The 18,029-nt window shown below is 43.6% G+C and overlaps 1 protein-coding gene across 10 annotated transcripts in view; it reads left to right on the forward strand.

Moving 5' to 3' along the window:
- Positions 1-18,029, forward strand: part of NCOA7 (nuclear receptor coactivator 7) — an 89,989-nt gene that overhangs the window by 10,587 nt on the left and 61,373 nt on the right. For 9 of the 10 annotated variants that reach the window (XM_035538556.2, XM_035538567.2, XM_035538564.2 and 6 more), the window contains exon 2: positions 7,065-7,196. In XM_035538556.2, the coding sequence (XP_035394449.1) occupies positions 7,147-7,196 (50 nt within the window). In that variant the 5' untranslated portion in view covers positions 7,065-7,146. Of the gene's footprint in view, positions 1-2,077; positions 2,209-7,064; positions 7,197-18,029 lie in introns of those variants that run through there. The other variant, XM_035538560.2, reaches the window with a different exon arrangement.

Here is an 18,029-nt window from a genome sequence, read left to right on the forward strand (position 1 = left end):
TGGCCTTGATGTTTATTTGAACAGGGGTGAGTTAACACAGGGGATACAAGAAAATGAAGGGGTTAATTCTTTTAAAACTCCAGTGGGCAGCAAATTCTGTAGGAACTTTATTGGTGATTTTAAAAATGAAAGATTTTTTTGAAGTGGCTTTGTTTCAAACAGTGCTGCGCTTTTACGTTCAGTATAGCATAGCAGTCTGCTTGTTACTGGTTTACACTGTGTTTTGTAACCAATTTCACAGCTAAAGTATGTAGTAGAATCCATTAATCCTTATGTAAAATGCATCTGGTGATGTTCAGCTGCCAGTCAGGGAAGATAACATCTGGATGCTCTTCTCTCTTGACAGCTCTCACTCGGGCTGGGCTTTCTGGCAACTCTTTTGCTTCCCTTATTCTGTGTGAAATGTGATAGCCTGAGTTAGTGGTAAAATTCTCCTCCCGAGTAAGCTAGGAATGATTCAGCTGGAAAGTCCATTGGAACTGAATCAAGTCTTTGTTATTGTTCTGTTTCTGAATCAGACGTGTCTGTTGTGTTGACCCCTTGAGTTTATTTTATTTGAGCTCTTTATTTGGACGGGCTCTTGCAGATCCAGTTGGCGAGTTGGTGGTGATCTAAGCATAGCCTGCTTCTATTGCATTAGTACAGAATGAAAACGGTCAGATCATTAGCTTGTTGCACCTCTGCCGTGGGGATAACCACATCCTAAACCACTGCAGCCAGTTTCTTATGAGCAGGTGTGTTTTTCCTTTGTAGATCTCATCTCCAGATCTCATCTTTACTGTCCTGGGCTTCTGAAAATGTTGCTGTGAGGCCACAGGGTACAACCACCACATCAAATCCCTGTCAGGCTATCCATTTGGAGAAATGGTGATGCTGGTCTGTGTTCAATCTGAACAGGGACAATAGAAATTGTTTCTGCATACAAATTCATTCTCAGTCATTTAATTTTTGCATTTCAGGCTTTTAAGAGTGCAGCCTTGTTCCAACAAACATGACAGGCGTAACACTTGTAAAGGTCAGTGGAGTTGCATACATAAATAAGGGTTTTTCTACTTAGCAAGAGTTGTATGATCAGCCCTAACTTTACTGAAGCGAGGAAGCTCTCCTAGTTTAGTTTAGTACCCTTCAATTAAATATAATGGACTGGTGGTACTTTATAAGGATAGAGTTTATTAATGTTTTAGAAGTAACATTATATTTTACATGGTAATTGTAGTAAAATTTGTATTTATCTTAAGATAGTTTTGAAATGAACTCTCATTTTTTTGTTTGCTCTACTGAATCTTAATTAACGTAACTAGTCTCTGCTGTGTTTTGCTGGTGTGTGCTAGCACTTTCCTGAAAACTTCCAGTCTCATTTTAGCTAAGTCATTCTGCCTGAAGCAAAGACTGAAAAAAAAATTGTGGCTACTTTCATCTTTGTTGGCTGTGCATTTCTGTTATTCTTTCATCTTAAGATGCTGTAGTGTTTATTCTGAAACCTTTATCTTTATGATAACACCAAATGAAATGCCTTAGTAGAATATAAAAGCAGTAAAACTCAACCTGGTTAGTTCTATCAGTGAGACGTTAATGAAATACTGCAAAGTTTAGCACGTCTCCTAAGGTGCTAATGTGCTTTCCCCTTCCTGTTTATAAAAATGTGACGTATGCTGAAATGAATTTTAGAGTTGATATTAGTGCTTTGGCTGGTGAACCTTAATCGTGTGCATTATATATGACCTGGTAGCAAACGAGAATGTCGCCTGTCCTGTGATACCTTGTTTCCACTGTCTTATACTTCAGTGTGTTGTGTGAGACCCTATGCTGCATCTGCGGAGTGCCCTGGTAACTGCTTTGGGCTGACCGGAGGTACAGACAGCAACCCCAGGCGTTCAGTTTGAGCGCTGGCACACTAAAAATACTTCCCCTCTACCTGTGGTTTGTTGTACAATATTTGACTCTGTCTGCTTGATGGAAATTTTTAATATTGCACTGCACTTAAAGTACTGCATACGTATCTTTCCTTTTTTTGGTCTTAAGACTGACCTGTTGGTGTGATCCTCATCGCCTCTCATGGTGCACTTTTGTAGGGGTCAGAAGGGCCACCTGTACCCAGAAGTCGTAAGAAGACGCTGTGCTGCGGAGCTGGGCAGAGTCATCGGTGATGGTTCATGCCCCAAACCGACGGGGGGCAACGCTGGGATGTTTGTATTGCAGCAGACAATAGTAAGGAAACGTGTAGTTGCATGAGCAGCTGTGTGCTGTTTGCCTGTAGCCTCAGGGTCAGAGGTAAAATAAAAAAGCAGAAATAAAAAGCTGGTTCTACGTAGGATGCGGCAGCAGAGAGCAGGTGTGGGCTGCGGCGCGTGCCTGTGGGACACGTGCTGCTCCTCTGCACGGTGGGCTCTCCTCGGTAAGTCCTCAGCCTGAGCCCGTCTGCTTGGCTGCCTGACAGGAGCTTTCTGTCATGTCAGCTCGGCTTCTCTGGTGATGGAAATGGTGTGCTTAGGCCTCTCGCCGCCTCTGTCATCTTTTCACGGTGTGATTGCTGCCATCACTCTTGCCGTGTGGAGCCCCTGCTAAGGTGCAGGATGCTACCTACCTTTGATTTGGTTTTCACAAGCTTGGTTCAATACTACCTGAAAGAGTTAAGAGAACCATTTGAACCTAGATCCACAGGGAAACTGAGGCTTTTTACTTCCTCCTGTGGACCTGAGCTTTAGTTGCCACAGAGCTAAATAAAGATGAGACTGTGCTATGGGTTTCCGTGGTTTGTCAGTTTAAATTTTACAGTGAAAATAATAGCTGGTTCCTTGTCAGGTTAGTCTCCTCCTTTGTTCTCATTGCTGTTTGTTATTGGGGCTGCTCGGATTAGAGGTACTGGGAGGATACTTGTGCACATTGCTCTTCTGGTCTCATGTGAGTGTGCAGAGGGTACTTCTTCTATCTCTGTTCTCCTTTTGCAAAATAGGGAATTATTGCCTTTTGTTACCTGATAAAAGGTTGAGAGAGACTGACACAACAGGGTCACAGAGAGAGACAGAAAGAGACTTGCGTGATCTTACATTATAGAATCACAGAATATCCTGAGTTGGAAGGGACCACAGGGATCATTGAGTCCAACTCCTGGGTCCTCACAGGACCACCCAAAAATCAGACCCTGTGTCCGAGAGTGGTGTCCAAACACTTGTGAACTCTGGCAGACTTTGTGCCGTGACCACTGCCCTGGGGAGCCTGTCCCAGTGCCCGACCACTCTCTGGGTGCAGAACCTTTCCCTGACACCCAGCCTGACCCTCCCCTGTCCCAGCTCCATGCCGTTCCCTCGGGTCCTGTCGCTGTCCCCAGAGAGCAGAGCTCAGCGCCTGCCCCTCCGCTCCCCTCGTGAAGGAGCTGCAGGCCGCCATGAGGCCTCCCCTCAGCCTGCTCTGCTCTGGGCTGAACAAACCAAGGGACCTCAGCTGCTCCTCATACATCTCGCCCTCCAGGTCCTTCACCATCTTTGTTGCCCTCCTTTGGACACTCTCTAATAGTTTTATGCTTTCCTTTTTTTTTTTCCTCTGTGTCTTTCCAGGACTTGCAGTGGACACAGATGGCCAACAATGCGCTATCAGGTCCATTGAATGTTCTAAAAATAATCAGATACTTCATTGGCTTCTGCGTTGCTGGTGCTGTGGAATGTGCCGTTGTTCATGTGTGTGGTTTTGGAAAATAATGCTCACAATTGGAGGACTGGTGATTGCTGCTTCAGAGCCAGCAAACAGGAGTTCTGGGTTCTTACCCTTGAGCAGAGCAAGCAGCGTCCTCAGTAGTGCCCTAGCAGCATGCCTAAACAGGCAAAGGAGCAAGTATCCAAAACTATACTAATTTAAACAAGAAAGTCCAGAGCACTAGGACTAATGGCAAAACATAGTGTATTTTTAAGTGTTTTGTTCTTTTCTTCCTGTAATTATTAGGTGAGATGTTACCTGACCCTGCTGAATTTGGAGAGCAGTAGATTTTTAACAGGATGCCTACATAAATACATTGTGCATCAGGAATATCTTTCATTTTGAAGTAATCTAGTAAAAGAATTAGCATTGCTGTAGACACGTAAAATAAGATTGTCACTGTCTATTTCAGCTTCAGTGTAGAAAGGGTTAAAGGGAGCCTGAAATTTCTATAAAATCAGCTTTGTCATCATTTGGGCTTGGACTGTACTCATGATATATGAGTAACATGTCTGTCTCCCAGCATACAAACATTCCCCAAATATATACATTTTTAATAGTCTGCCTAATTCAATCTTCATCTCTAACAAAGAACAGCTACTAGGAAGCCAAGATTTGTTTTAATCATGTATCCATATAACATTTTAAGCAGTTAATATTAGCGAAGAATATCTGGTATTTTTTTATTGGGAGGTTACGAAGGACAGGTAGGGGTGAAGCGTGGAATTGGTTTGCTTTTTCTGATTAACTTTAAAATACCACTGAAAACCTATAAAGTAGACACTGCTTTTGTCCTCCTACTTAACTAAAAATTGAAAAGGGCATTTCAAAAACACTGTTTTTAGTAGCAATCACTGCATGTTACTCTGTAGTCCTCCTCGCTTTCATTTCTTTTTTCCCTTAAAGCTAACTAGTACATGAAAGATTACAAAGAACAAAAATAAACTCAGAGGTCATGAAGGCTGTACAAATCATTTTGCTTTTCCTGGTACTGAAGGAAGACATTTTCGAAGTATAATTTTCAACTTTAAATAGACCTTCCTAGAATAATCCTTTTGTTTCTTTTAAGAAGGTAAGCTAAATAAGTTTTAAGTCACCAGAGCTGGACCTCATGTTAAGTTATTTTATTGTGAAAATTTCCAGTGATTGATCACAGGGTACAAGATCCCTGTGTATTTTTATTTCCAAAGGAAATAAATAAGCCAGTTTCCCCAGAATGCTTTTGTTCCCTCTGGTCTATGGACAACGCTCCTGTTTTCAGAGTGCCCATCTGTTCTGAGTTCAGCAAACCTCACGTTTGGCAGGTTGCTTTGTGCTGACACCTTCTGCAGCACCTGCAGCTCTAGGCAGAAGCCCTCCCACCAGAGTCTGCCCCCCTTTGCAGCAGGGGGTTGCTGCTCCAGCACTGGCAGGACAGGGCTGCGGGCAGGCAGGGTTTTCTCCTCCTGGCTCCCTGGTCAGTGATGCTCCTTTCGTCTGGAAGCAACGTGCTGGAGCAGATACTCTGCTGGGTGGGATGAGTAAATCAGGGGAGAGGAAGAGAACGGATGGAAAGAGTGTGCCTCCACCTCTTGCACAGGGTGAGGCCCCAAGGAGAGATCTTACTTCCCTTCATTCATCCCGTGCTTTCTAGCTGTCCTGTTTGAGGGACCCTTGACGCTTCCCTGTTCTCATTCCCATGGGTCCCCCTATGCTCCTTCTGTTTGGGGGTTCAATATTGTCTCACTACTCTGGTTATTTGGTAGTTCTTGATATCAATGTGAGACTCGGACGTGACCGGTCAGTGCTCCTATGCACGCACCACGGCGTCTAGTAGAGGGATGGTAGGAGAAAGGGAAAAACTGGCTCTTCTTTCTTTGAGCTTCATGTAGTTTGCTATGGAGGTGGTGATTGTGTGCTTTTGAAAGATTTTTGTAGCTCTAAGTGTCATGCTAACAGAAACACCATTTTTGATGCTCTGAAGGCCTAAGAGCCTACCTCTCACTCAACAGGGAAGGTGAGGATGTGCTGAAATTCTGGGGAGATGTGCGATGCCCTTATGTAGGCTGGACAGCAGAGCAGGCTGCTGTCATGTAGATGTCTGCATTCTGCTGGAGACCGCAGCATGCATCAACTTGCAGAGATAAAGTAGTCTTCTATTTATAAACCAAAGATGTCATAGGCAAATTTGCCATGTAAAGAGTGCCGTCACATACTGACCATTAGAATAAGGCTCTGCCTGATGCATAGAGATCAGAGAAATTAGATTCTTTATGGTGTCCTGGCTGTATTCAAAATTAATGAGTAAGGGATGTGCATTTTGAAGCAATGGACTTTAATTGCCGTGGTCTGAGGCTCCATAAATGTGGAGAAAATGTTATGGCAAGGATTTCTGAAAGAATGTAGCACAATATGCTCTTTGGCTTTTCAGATAGATTAATCTATTTTTACTACATTATCTCTGACATCTGGTAGCTTGTAGCTTATGGTCTTTTAATGCAGGAAAAAAATAATGGGAACTGATTAGGTCTGGAGTAATTGTTCTATGAATCATAAGTTACGTGATTTCCATTTCTTTGTTGTACAGTCCATTAGACTCAAATGTTCAGTAGTAACTTCTGGTTTAAACTTTAATCTGGGGTACTGATTAAAAAAAAAAAAACTTTGAAGAAGTTAACTTAAGGTGTGCATGTGTAGATGCCATCAGGGTGGCCTGAATGTATACTGGAGAGGGGAAGAGGATGAACCTTGTTGGCAGGATTGTCTGAAAGCAGTTGCTGTGGCATATTATTAACTGCAGTCAGTGCCAAGCCGTTCTAAAATTCCCGCCTCCTGGTTTACAAGTCTCGCAGCACTTCTGCAATTTATCTGAGGAGCAGGAGGTCGATCCCATTTCTTCTCCCTGTATGCCTGTTTGAACTTGTGTATTGTTCCCAACAGTAAAACCTGTGTACAGAATGTCGGTTCCTCTTTTCTTCTCTCCTCTCCATTGTTCTTAAACCTTCTGATTTTTCACCGTTTTGAAGAATTATTACAGAGTCTGGTTTTACTGTTTCTATGGGATGTTTTTGACGAGTCTGTCTTCCTATCTGTAACACACAGGAAGATGTTTTGGTGTAAACTTGCTAAAGACTTGAATCCTTCCAGGCTTTTTACAATTTGCTGCTGCTCTTTGGATTACCTGCTTTGTAGTATGCCTCTTCCTGTGCTGGAGAAACTGGCCTGCGTGCATTTACTGTATTTTGTCTTACCGTATACTAAATTGATACCACATGACAAGCATTGACTAGTTAAAGTTTTACTTTGCTTTGTCATTGTGTCAGTTGCATTTGGTTTTTGTAGGTGTTGTTGACATGGTGATTTATGAGCTTCCTGTTTTTAAATGTTATATACAGGGAACTCTACCTGGATATGAGGTACTGAGGGGAAGAAGAGCATCACGCCTGGCCGCTCACCTTGCCCATTTGAGTGCACATAATGGAGACCAAGGAAGAGAAGAAGGAACGAAGGCAAGGCTATTTTGCTCGGTAAGGTTACGGGTTTTATTTCAATGCAGATTAAAATATCGAACTCCCCACTCTACCTTTTTCACAAGGCTTTACAATTTTAAAATTATGCATAAAAATAAACCCCGAGCTGCGTTATGTGTCCAAAGAGTGTTTTTCTTGGCCTGTCCCTGATGTTGGAGTGGTGATTTGTTCTCTTTGGGTAGAGGAGACAAACTTGAATTGTAATTGTTACTTATAACAGAAAACTGTCCCTGGGTACTCAGTTGCACAGTGCACAAAATTGAGTTTCCAGCATTCCATTCTGGAGAGTGTTTGTAAAAATAAACACATCTAAAACAAAAACGTCTAAACCTAAAGCTTATCTGACTCAAATAAAGCACAGATTAAGTAGTATTATCTTGTAGGATAAGGTGAGCTAAGAAAAGGTAGCTATATGCTGATGGGTTAAGCTGCCTGGACTTTATCATCTATATGAATACAAGCTACATTTTTTCAGTCATTCATTTTTTATCATTTGGAATTAATGATTTTTTTTGAAGAAATAAGTGACGTTGATTTCCTGATAACTTGTCTTTGATAATTTACTATGTCTGTAGTAATCTCTGAGCTCTGATGTACAAGAAGAACCAAAGCTCATTTACTTTTGTAGGCGTAGGAGGGGAGGAAAAAATCAGTATAAAAAACATCTTTGATTCAGAAGAACTTCCCGCACCACTGAAATGGGAAAGCCTGTACTCTTTCTACTCTGTACTAAATAACTGTTACTGAAACTGCTGAAACACCAGCCTAAGTGCATTATAGACACCTAGAGACATGTCTGTCACACCACCTTGAAGAAGCAGTGTGGGAAAAAGTTGCAGCACTGGTTAAATTGCTCTTCATGTGGCATGTAACGATAACTAAAGACTTGAGAAGGTTTTGCGGTGAAGGATGTCTGTTAAGGTCAGGTAACTTACTTTTCATTTGGAGAAATGCAATTATGTCGATGTTGTCAGAAAGGAATGTTGTGATTTATGATTCTGAGAAGTGGAAATAAACAGTGGCAGCTGTAGGCAAAAGATATATCAAATAGGGGAAAACATATCTGAAGAGATTTCATGAAGGAAAAAGTAACTTGTTAAGGAAGACGTGATCTTCAAGAGGTGTCTGAGTAAGGTGCTGTAGCATTGAAGAGAATGTTCTGCATCCTTTCTGAATGCTATCTGCTAAACAAATTGCAACTGCCATGAGAAGCTTTCAGCAAAGTCCTCCTTGACATTTTATTTAATTTGTTTTGCAGCTTTTCTGTGTCACCTGTGGCTATTCTCTTCTAAATGTTCACGGGGGCAGCATTTCCTAAATGGGCACAGGACATTAAGTAAGGGTCAAAAAGACCTGAAATCAGTTGCGAGTTCTAGCACTTACCTGCTGTGTGGCACTGGGGAGGTCATCTATCTTTTTCCCTCCTGGCTTGCACCCTTTTCCTTTATGTAGGTCTTAGGCCCTTAAATGAAAGTTCCACTCTGAGCAAACCCATGTATGGTTTCTACACGAATGCTATCACAGGCCCTCGAGTCATGTTTAATAGACACTGACATCGGTCAGAAGGTGTTGAGCCCAGCTTACATTCACATGCATCGTCTGGGTGAGCAGTCAGGGACAGAAGCAGAACAGAATTTACATGTCCACAGTTCTAGTCTAGCGTGTTTCCTCTAGCAAGCAGCTGTCACAACATCTTGCAGATAACTGCTTTACACGATGGCCCACAGAAGTGTCACAGGAGTACCTGAACAGTTAGCTGGTTTGTGTTGCCCTTAGTGCAAAGGCAGTTCTAACAAGGCCAGTAGCTGTTGTTTTGTTTGTTTGGCTGGTTTTGTTTGGTTTTAAAGTGCTAGTTTTGACTTAAGTTGGAAACTTTTGTCTCCATTAGGTGCCCAATATTGGCACACCTAGATAATTTACTCAGGCGTGTACTTTGATGTTGCTGTCAGTTTTGGTTCAGTATCATAGACTGCGGACACCTGCTCTGTCCTTGTATTTGAGCACCTAAGTTTAATAGTTTTGGCCCTAGGTTCAGATTGGTTTGTGTTCTACTTGATGTATCCTGTTTTTCCTGCTAGCTTGAGCTCACGCTTATTAGGCCAAGAGCAACTTCAGCTGATACCCCAACACATGCATCCCTCTGCTTCTATTACTACTACTTCCATTACTGTTTTTTTTTCCCCTTGCCTCTGTCTTGTGGGCCTAGGGTAATAATAGTATTTGCCAAAAGTAATATATGTACAGTAAACATTCTTATGGGGCAAGGACTGCCCTCCCCCCATTTATTGTAATCTTGTTATGTCTGCATGAGATCAAATATCCAAGGGAGAAGACTCTACCACTTGCCAAAGTAGAGAATGGAAAACGTGTTAGACCCTTTGCCATGGAAAAGAAAAACTGTGCTCCATGTCGGGAGCGTGGGGGAAAGGGCTCTGCTCTACCGTGGGCTGAGGAGAAGGGTTCTGCTTAGAAAGGAAAAAACTTATATATGCAGTGCTGCTGAAATAAAATGTTTCACAGCAGGCTTGTGGGCTATATCCATGAAAATATATGGATTTAAACAGAAAACTTCGCTCGCTAATATGAGGGGAAAGATTGTTACGGTATTAACGAGGACAAAAGCATTAGCTAAAAGGGGAAATGTTTGCATCTTATGGAATTTTACTTTAAACCAGTATCAGTCTTAAACGCCTGCTACCTGAAACCTGAATTCTGTGTTGGCAGCGCAAGGCAGCGTGTGGGCACGAGCAGCAGAACAAGCACTGGCCTCGCGGCCCTGCCAGCACCCCAAAGGGTCTGATTTCCCATCAGGAGGCAGCTTCTCATCTACACACTGGTGTAGTCCTGGCCCCTCCTGGAAGGCTTTTGATCAGGGCAGTGCTCAATGTCTTGATGGGTTACACTAATGTTTGCTGGAAGTGGTCAGCTTGAGGACTCCGAAATCCTTGTGCCCAAATCCTTGGTCAGTGTGCTGGCAAACCAGCTCCTGCATTGCCAGGGGGGTGCGAGGTTAACAAGAACTGTCTGCATCTCTCTCCCCCAGATCAGTGTTTCAAGTAAGTTGGTTGCAACATAAATCCTTTAAAATATTTAAACTTCCTCTATTGAAGAGATGTACCCAGCCATTGTATCTTTGTTCTGCAGATCTTCATGCTCCTCAGTGCTTCAGGCTTTCCCTGCTGACAAACTGCACTTTTAAGAGGTTCCTAGCCCTTCTCATGGGAAGTGAAGCTAATACACAGCTCTCCCCATCCATTTCTTCTGCTTACCAAGTGCTCCTTTTACCCAGCATGTGTTGTGTTAAAGGACTTGGTTGTCAAGAGCTGTAACAAGCAACTTTTCAAGTGAAATAGAAATCGCGAGGAAACTTCTCAAAGATCAATTTAGATTCCTTATGCAGATAAGATGTTACAGCTCGTGGGAGTTTAACAGGCAAGAAGTAGAAGAGTAACATGCAAGCATAGATTTCTCTTAAGCAATAGGTCCTTATTTAACACTGCTACTCCTACTTAAAGACTACCCAGCATAGTTAAGTTTTCTTGCCTTTTCTTTTTAACCTCGTTTCCAGGCTTTTCTGTTTACTTCTGTGCTGTTAGCTCCCAAATGGACCAATGTCACTCCAGCTCTTGAACAGGGCTCTGTCTCCTCTTGCCCTGAAGGCTCTCCTGGTATTCAGGCAGTCAGAAAATAAATGGTACAGTATAATATAGATGTACAATGGTACATCTGTGTGTATTGGGTCTGTACTCCACTGTTGCTTGCCTGTGACATTTGGTTCTTTTTACTGTGGTTATGTGCTCTTGAGTCCTGATATAATGTGCAGTTTTCCTCTGTGCTGTGCTTCCCTTGCCTTCCCTCTGCTCTTGCAGAATGGAAAACCTCTCAGTTTTCCTCTGCCTGCTACATGTGATCAAGTTCAGAGTTATTTCACTCATTTATGGTATTTGCATGTGATACAAATGCATAAACTTCAGATAATCCAAATTTTGTTGCGCTGAGGTGCGGTCTGAAAGCAGGAAATCAACAAAGTAGCTGTTATAGTAACAGGACTATCCTCTCATGCCCTCTTGAAGGGAATATTTCCATTAGTATGAACAAAGAGCAGATACCCCCCACCCCGGCTAACTTGGTATCCCTTAGTATAATCATTATCATTGTTGCTTATAGAAACCTAGTTCCATTTCTGTCAGGAATAGCTTTTAAGACAATTATACAATGAATAGCTATTACAAATTTCACTAAATTACACAAAGAAATTATTGAAATGAATGACACGTGTCACATGAAGAGAATTGAGTATAAATTGATAATCTGGAAGACTGAATGCACAGCTCGAAGCTGTTGGAGTTGCTTTGCTTGCAAAGTTCTGTGTTACTGGATATATTTGGACAAGAAGTTCTAGGAGATGGTAAATCACAAGGGAAGAGTTTGAGCAGCTCTCTGAACAAGTGACAAAATAGGCTTTTTTCGTTTTAAGTTTTCTGTATTTCTTAGCTCTCTTTGCTGTGAGCTAGCATTTTCCATGCCTTGCATGATCTGTCATTGCTATGTGAAGAAGCTTTAAACTATTTCCTTAGCAGAGAACAACAAATACATCCTTTATTTGAAAACAAAACAAAAAAAGTTGGTTTTCAACAAGTAGAACAAGTTGCTTACATTAATCTTATTAATAGTTATGTCTCCAATCTGTAATGACCTTAATCTGAAGAATGCTTTATAGAGATGTACCTTAAGACTGATATTTACTTTGAATGATTTTATTTTCATATAGTTTCCAAGGGACCTATGAATTTTATTTCCCAATTTCTTGGTCACTAATGAGAGTTTTCTGAAGTCAAAGACGAAGCACTTCTATTGGGGAAAATATTCTCATGGGGAATTGGGTGCCTTTGTGTTTATTGAGTTTACAGTTGTCTTGTTAGCATCATTCTTCTGAAAAAAACCCTCTGCAAATGTCTGGGACATGCTCCAAAGCCCATCTGAGTAGGCAGAGGCTCCATTTAGCTCCAGATTGCTAATACTCAGTCAGAGTCTGAAGCCAGTTGTACAGCCTGATATTCACCTCATGTTGCCTTATGATGTGAATATTTAAGGAAAGAAATGAAATTCACGACTTGTTTTAATTTTATTTAGATTCTTGGCTTAGATAGCTGAATTTGCCTTCGTGCAGATTGAGATTTGCACATTAAAACCAAGGCTTACAAGGATTATGTATGTGAGTGTTGAGTACAGTTATCGTTTACTTGTTACTCGGCTCTAATTTGCAGCTTTTCTCTTAATTATTTCTAATAGCTAAAAGGAAATAATACTGGAACACTGTGTATGATTTACTGTAACGTTAGCTGTTTACAGCCTAACTTCAGCTTAACTTGTAAACATCTGCAGTTGGTTGCAGTAGGAATCGGCAGTACCTAGGTGCTGAGCTCTCAACAGCTGGAGTCTGTGAAGAGGAGTGGGCGAAGGAGCCGCCTGCAGCCACCGTACTGCTGCACTCCTTCCCCGCCGCTGACACGTGGCTGCTGCTGGAGGCCGGGTGCTGGCTCGCACGGACCCTTGCTCTGGGGCAGCACAGTCGCTCCTTGGGTCAGTTTGCTGCGTGTTACAAACCAATAAGGCTATAAGAGGACCCACGTGGGATCTTTCTGGGTTTATTCTCTTTTGTTGCCTTGTTCAGTACTTGTATACTTCGTATTTTTCATTCCTGTGGCTATTAAGCCATAGGAGAATGGTGAGGTGAGAAGAATGTGATGAGCACAGAGGGAATGTGTGGAATGAGAGGATATCAGTGGTGGCTAGGAAGGAGGGAAGCCCAGATAAGTAATAAACACACAAACGTACTTTCCTGAGAGCATCTCCTATATGTGAGACTTGATCATAAATCTTTATTTCAGGTGCTTTTCTTGTTGGCCGGGCTCATTACATCCACACGGCAGTCTTCAGATGTTGAGTGCTCCTCAGATTACAGTTTTGCCAGCAGTCATCTCCTCACAATTGTTCTTGCTCTGCTGAGCCAAAGTGTTGGTGTTTATTCAGGTTTCCTGTAGCACCCATGATTAATTTTTTGCTTTTGGAAGGAAAAGTTTCCACACATTGTTTTTAAAACAAACCGTCGTGGAGGTTTATCTTGGGTGTGAAGAATATTCAAGCCAAGATCCTGGAGATGCATAATTTTTTTTTAAATGACTTGAGGAAACAATACTTCATTTCAGCTCATCCGTGTAATGGAAGTTTCTTAGCTCTCCTTCCAGACGTATAAACATTACCTCATAATGCTGTTATTGAAACTAAAAATGGTATTGCAGTTTATTCCCATTGTTTTGACCAATAATATATATGCCTGAGGCATTTTATTTTCGAAGAAAAGGCTGAAGATATCAGTCTGTCAGATTTATAGGTGCAAGCATATTATTTGCTCTGTTATTTAGGTGTGTATGCGCGGGATTGATTTGATATGTTGGCTGCTGAGAGAAGCCATAAAAATGACTTTCTGAAGCATGCAGTATTGCTATTTGGCTTCCACTTACTTAAAATGGAGGGGTTTCAATGTTTTTAGCAGACTTTCTGCCTGCTGCTGTATAGGTTAGTGTTTCAGCTGTCTTCTGCAACTGCTCTAGTTTTCAGACATTAAAGATTATCTAGAATTTCACAGGCAGCAGCATGGGAAGATTTTGAATAGGGCTTTTTTGGGAGGTTGGTGAGATCCCTTCGATGCTGGAGAGACATTTGCTGTACGTTGCTCATATACTTACTGTTGTGTATATATAAAAATGAAAGCAATAGATGTAATACCTGAAAAAGGAGGGTTGGGGGAAAATCGAACCTGCTTTTTCTGAAGTGCGTTGTAGACTTGATATTTGCAGAAGAATGTGAGATAGCTGCTTAGCTTGGGAACTGTTTCCTCATCTCACATTGCTGTTGTTGTTTGTTTTTTTATATTAGCAGTCTCATAATCCTGTGATGCAAGATGAGAGCGGAAGAGCAGCCTGAATTATCACCCTCTACTTAGCCCGTGAATTATTCTCAATTTCAGTGCTCCCTCTGGGAAATACAAACAAGACAGCAGCTTGTGTAGTGCTGGTTCTGGGCAATGCTTTTGTCCTCAAGCGTAGTGGAGTCATCTATGGTCGAAGGAGAATGCTGTTACTGGGTAACAGTTCAGTGAAAGTATCGAATAGGGCCCCGAGACGGGGTTTTTTGAAATTTTCTAATACCAGAAATGCTATTTATGGAGATTCAGAGCTTGCATAAGACTGGTTACATGGTTAATCTCCTCACCCGTTCTTTTCTTTCCCTCTGCATGTGATTTGACTCGGTAACAGTGTGAGTTCTGTATAAAGGGGTGTGGTAGCGTGTTTTTTTTGTTTGGCTCTTTTTGGTAAGAGAAGAAAGGGAGAGTTCCATTATGCTCTTGATTTCCTTGAGGGCCATATCACAGAATATGCAGAGAAGAGAGATCCAGTTTATTTAATCTTAAAGCATGCTGTCTTATAGCAGCAATTTCAGAATCTTCACTAATTAACTTGCAAGATTGGTGCCCAGCTGGTTTGTTAGGCAGAAAGTGTACGGTGACCTTGTATTTGCTTTTCCCAAAGGGACCTTTGGGTGTCTCTTATCAGCTTTTAAAAAGAAACTGTAAGAAAAGAAACCGACTTAGCCTCCTCTTTTATAGAACATAAATAGTTACATGATAGACCTTTTGATGTAGGAGTCTGTGCGGTGTCGATAAGACTTGCTGTTCACGTAGTCAAATGTATTTTGTCTTCCTCTCCTCCTCTCCACGCTGCCTGCAGCCAGGTCTGCTTCAGGCGCAGCCTGCGACTTGCCTCTTTGCTCTCAGAGAGATTAAAAGACGTTGCATCTTAAAGGCTATAAAAACGTGGGAGCTTCAGAAGACGGCCTTCTGGATAGGTGAGATTTAGGTTTTTTACCAGGGTCCGCAGGGAACTGACGCAGTTACCTTTACGGACGGTGCTGTGTTGCTGTAGTGCCCACGAGTCAGCCTCCCAGCAGTGTTTTCTCCTTCTGCTCTGAGGACCTACTGCGTACAGTTCTCCCTGTTTCCAGCGATTAAGCCTGCTTAAAGCTGGTGGAAATCTAGCCCTAATGCCTGGCAGATCTGTGCCTTACGCTGATGCCGAGCGCAAGCAGCTACCAAAAGAGGCGGTCCCACACAGGCTTCTCTTTTGCCAGGTCTCCTATGGGCAGCAGTGCTGCTGGCTGGGAGCTGCTGGGAGCAGGGGCCCCTTCCAGGAGCAGCCACACTGGTGCCCACACCTAAGGAGATGCCTGGCAGGGCTGATTTCTGCGGTGGTGCTGTTGATCATCCCTTGCTTGTGCTCCAGGAAATCCTGGCTGCCCTACCACCTTGTGACAGCAGCCCCGCTGAGCTCTCACGTGCCTTGTGCCTCGTGGCTGGTGGGGCACAGAGTATTTTGAGAAGGAGCAGAGTCAGCGTCTGGAGGTATGTCACAATTTGCTTGGGAGAAACCCTGGTTTGATAAGGCGCTAAGCATCCACCTTCAGGAAAAGTTGCTCGCGCTTCTGGCCCACAGATGAAGTCTGCTCCTGTGACTGAGGGCTCCTGCCCTTCTGTTTCTGGTGTGTGCCATGTTACATCCAATTGCTGGCTTGGCGGGTGAGAGGGTCCGCTTCTGATAACGGTGCTGCACGTCTGAAGTGAAAGATGGTGTACCTAGGGAATGATGCCTGCAGGAGTGTGCTTTTGGAGACAGGCAGGTTTTTTTTCCTCTCTGTCCCGGAGTTTGGAAAGGATTATACAACCAGCTAGGGCAAGTCTGTAGGTAAGAGATGGGGACGTGGGATGGCTATTTGCTTTCACTTTATTTGCAGAACTCAGTGCACATCCTGCAGCTTCTGCTGCATGCCTGTGGGCATCAGGCTCCCCACCCTTGTCTCCCCCAGGAAATTCAGCTTTTTTTTGCTCTTCTATGGGGCTTTGGAGGAATTGGAGCAGCGTAGGAGCCTGTGCTGCAATTCTTCATGGCGTTAGGCTCTCTGTGGTGCAAGGCTGGTGTGTTCCCATGCCCTCAGCATTAACCCAGCCTCCAGACTGGGTTTGGGAGCAATTCTTCCAAGCCCTGTCTTGCTCCTGCCAATCTGGTTACAAGGAGTGGGTTCTAAGTGTAGGTTTGTGGGTTTTTTTTCTGTCTTACTCTGTAGTCTGGACAGGGACTGTTGCCTAGGATCAGCTGAAATTTGAGGATGTATGTTAACTGTGCTCTGAGTCTCTGATGCTCCACCGTTGAGGTCTGTGGGACTTTCCTTGTTGATTTGTGTGGGAGGAAATCCCAGGGAGAGCAGCAAAATTGGTTAAGAATCTGGGGGGTAGGAAGAGAATTGCCCTTCTGCTGGAAAACCTTTGTAATGCAAATGAGCCATAAATCAGGTAGCTGGTTCTGAGCGTCTTAATGCACCGAGCATTTTCCTGTCAGGCAGCAGTTTCTTTGGCATGGAGAATGCGTCTTGTGTAGCACTTCATCTGCCGGTAATAAATCCAGGCTTTTAACTCGTTTTTTTCTGGAGTGCCTGTTTTTAATTCAGTAGGCTTAGACTTAGCGTCTAGCCAATCACGTGTACACTGAACTTAGCTTATATTTAATGTTTTTGACTTAACGTCGCATCTCTACGTTGTCAGCTGCTGGATGCTCTGCTTTTGGTAATGCTTCTATAAATACATGGCTTCGAGGCGTTCGTCACATGTTTAAATCAGATGATCTCTCAAAATCAAATCTTCTGAAGCCGAGGGTTTGTGCGTGTGCCCCATGCCTGTGCTAGAAGGACGGGGCTCCTCTTCCTGCCTGGAGCACAGCAGCTGCCCCCTGCAGCAGCTCTGCTTGCCCCAGGCCGAGAATGGTTCTTGGTATTGCAGAAGCCTCTCTTCGCCTTTTGGTGATCCCGAGTATTTCACGCTGCAGAAGACGACTCTGGTCCTGCCAACTGATGCATTTGAGCCATGCTGTGCGTGTGGGGAGTTGTGCTGCTGGGTTTAACAGGACAGCGGGAGCCGCTTGTAGGAACAGAGCTGTGGCCGGGGCGGTGGATCCTGTCCAGCCAGGGAGCTCCTGCTCCCAGCCTCTGAGAAGGGATGGAGCAAAGTGAGAGGGATATTAATATTAAGGAGCACCTGCCTTATCTGGTTGCTGCCAGCCCAGCCTGCTGGGAGCCCGCTGTCCTTGAAGGCAGCGGGGGGTGAAGACAGCCGGCCTCTCGCTCCTGCGGGGAGGAGGCGGCCCGTGACGCTGTGTCTTACCCACCCTGGGGCCTTGCTGCGGTGTGGGTGTGCGGGGTTGCTGCCGGGAGCTGGCCTTCTGTGCCCACGCAGAGGAGCAGTCAAATTCAGGAGCACTTTAACCTTCCCTTTTCCCCAGGCTGTTACTCTGGTTCGGTGTCTGCCTCAAGTGTGCTGGCCCTTTGGACTCCTGGAGTCCGGAGGAGATGGAAGTGGAGCAGAACCTCTCGTGTCCCCATCACCCCTTTTTCCTTCGTGCTGACAGTGGTCAGGATCTGCTTTTTGCCGCTGTTTTCCCCCTGCGGTAAATCCAAACTATTTTTCATTTAGAAGTGAAAACAAATAATTTATTATTGTGATGTAAGAACCGCAGAGAAATTGTAAATGCAATGGAGGACCTACCCCACTAGTATAATGCTTTGGCTACTGAATAGCATCAGACCATGCCAAATACTCCCTTCACAATAAGGGATATCCATACGAAAAGCTGCATTGACACACGCGTGCCGTGTAACTGCCCTGTGTAGGCAAGCCCTACCCTGTCCTGTCATCTTTGTACTTAGCGTTAGCGACCTTTTGAT

This window comes from Cygnus atratus, chromosome 3 (genome assembly GCF_013377495.2).
Source record: "Cygnus atratus isolate AKBS03 ecotype Queensland, Australia chromosome 3, CAtr_DNAZoo_HiC_assembly, whole genome shotgun sequence".
Lineage (NCBI taxonomy): Eukaryota > Metazoa > Chordata > Aves > Anseriformes > Anatidae > Cygnus > Cygnus atratus.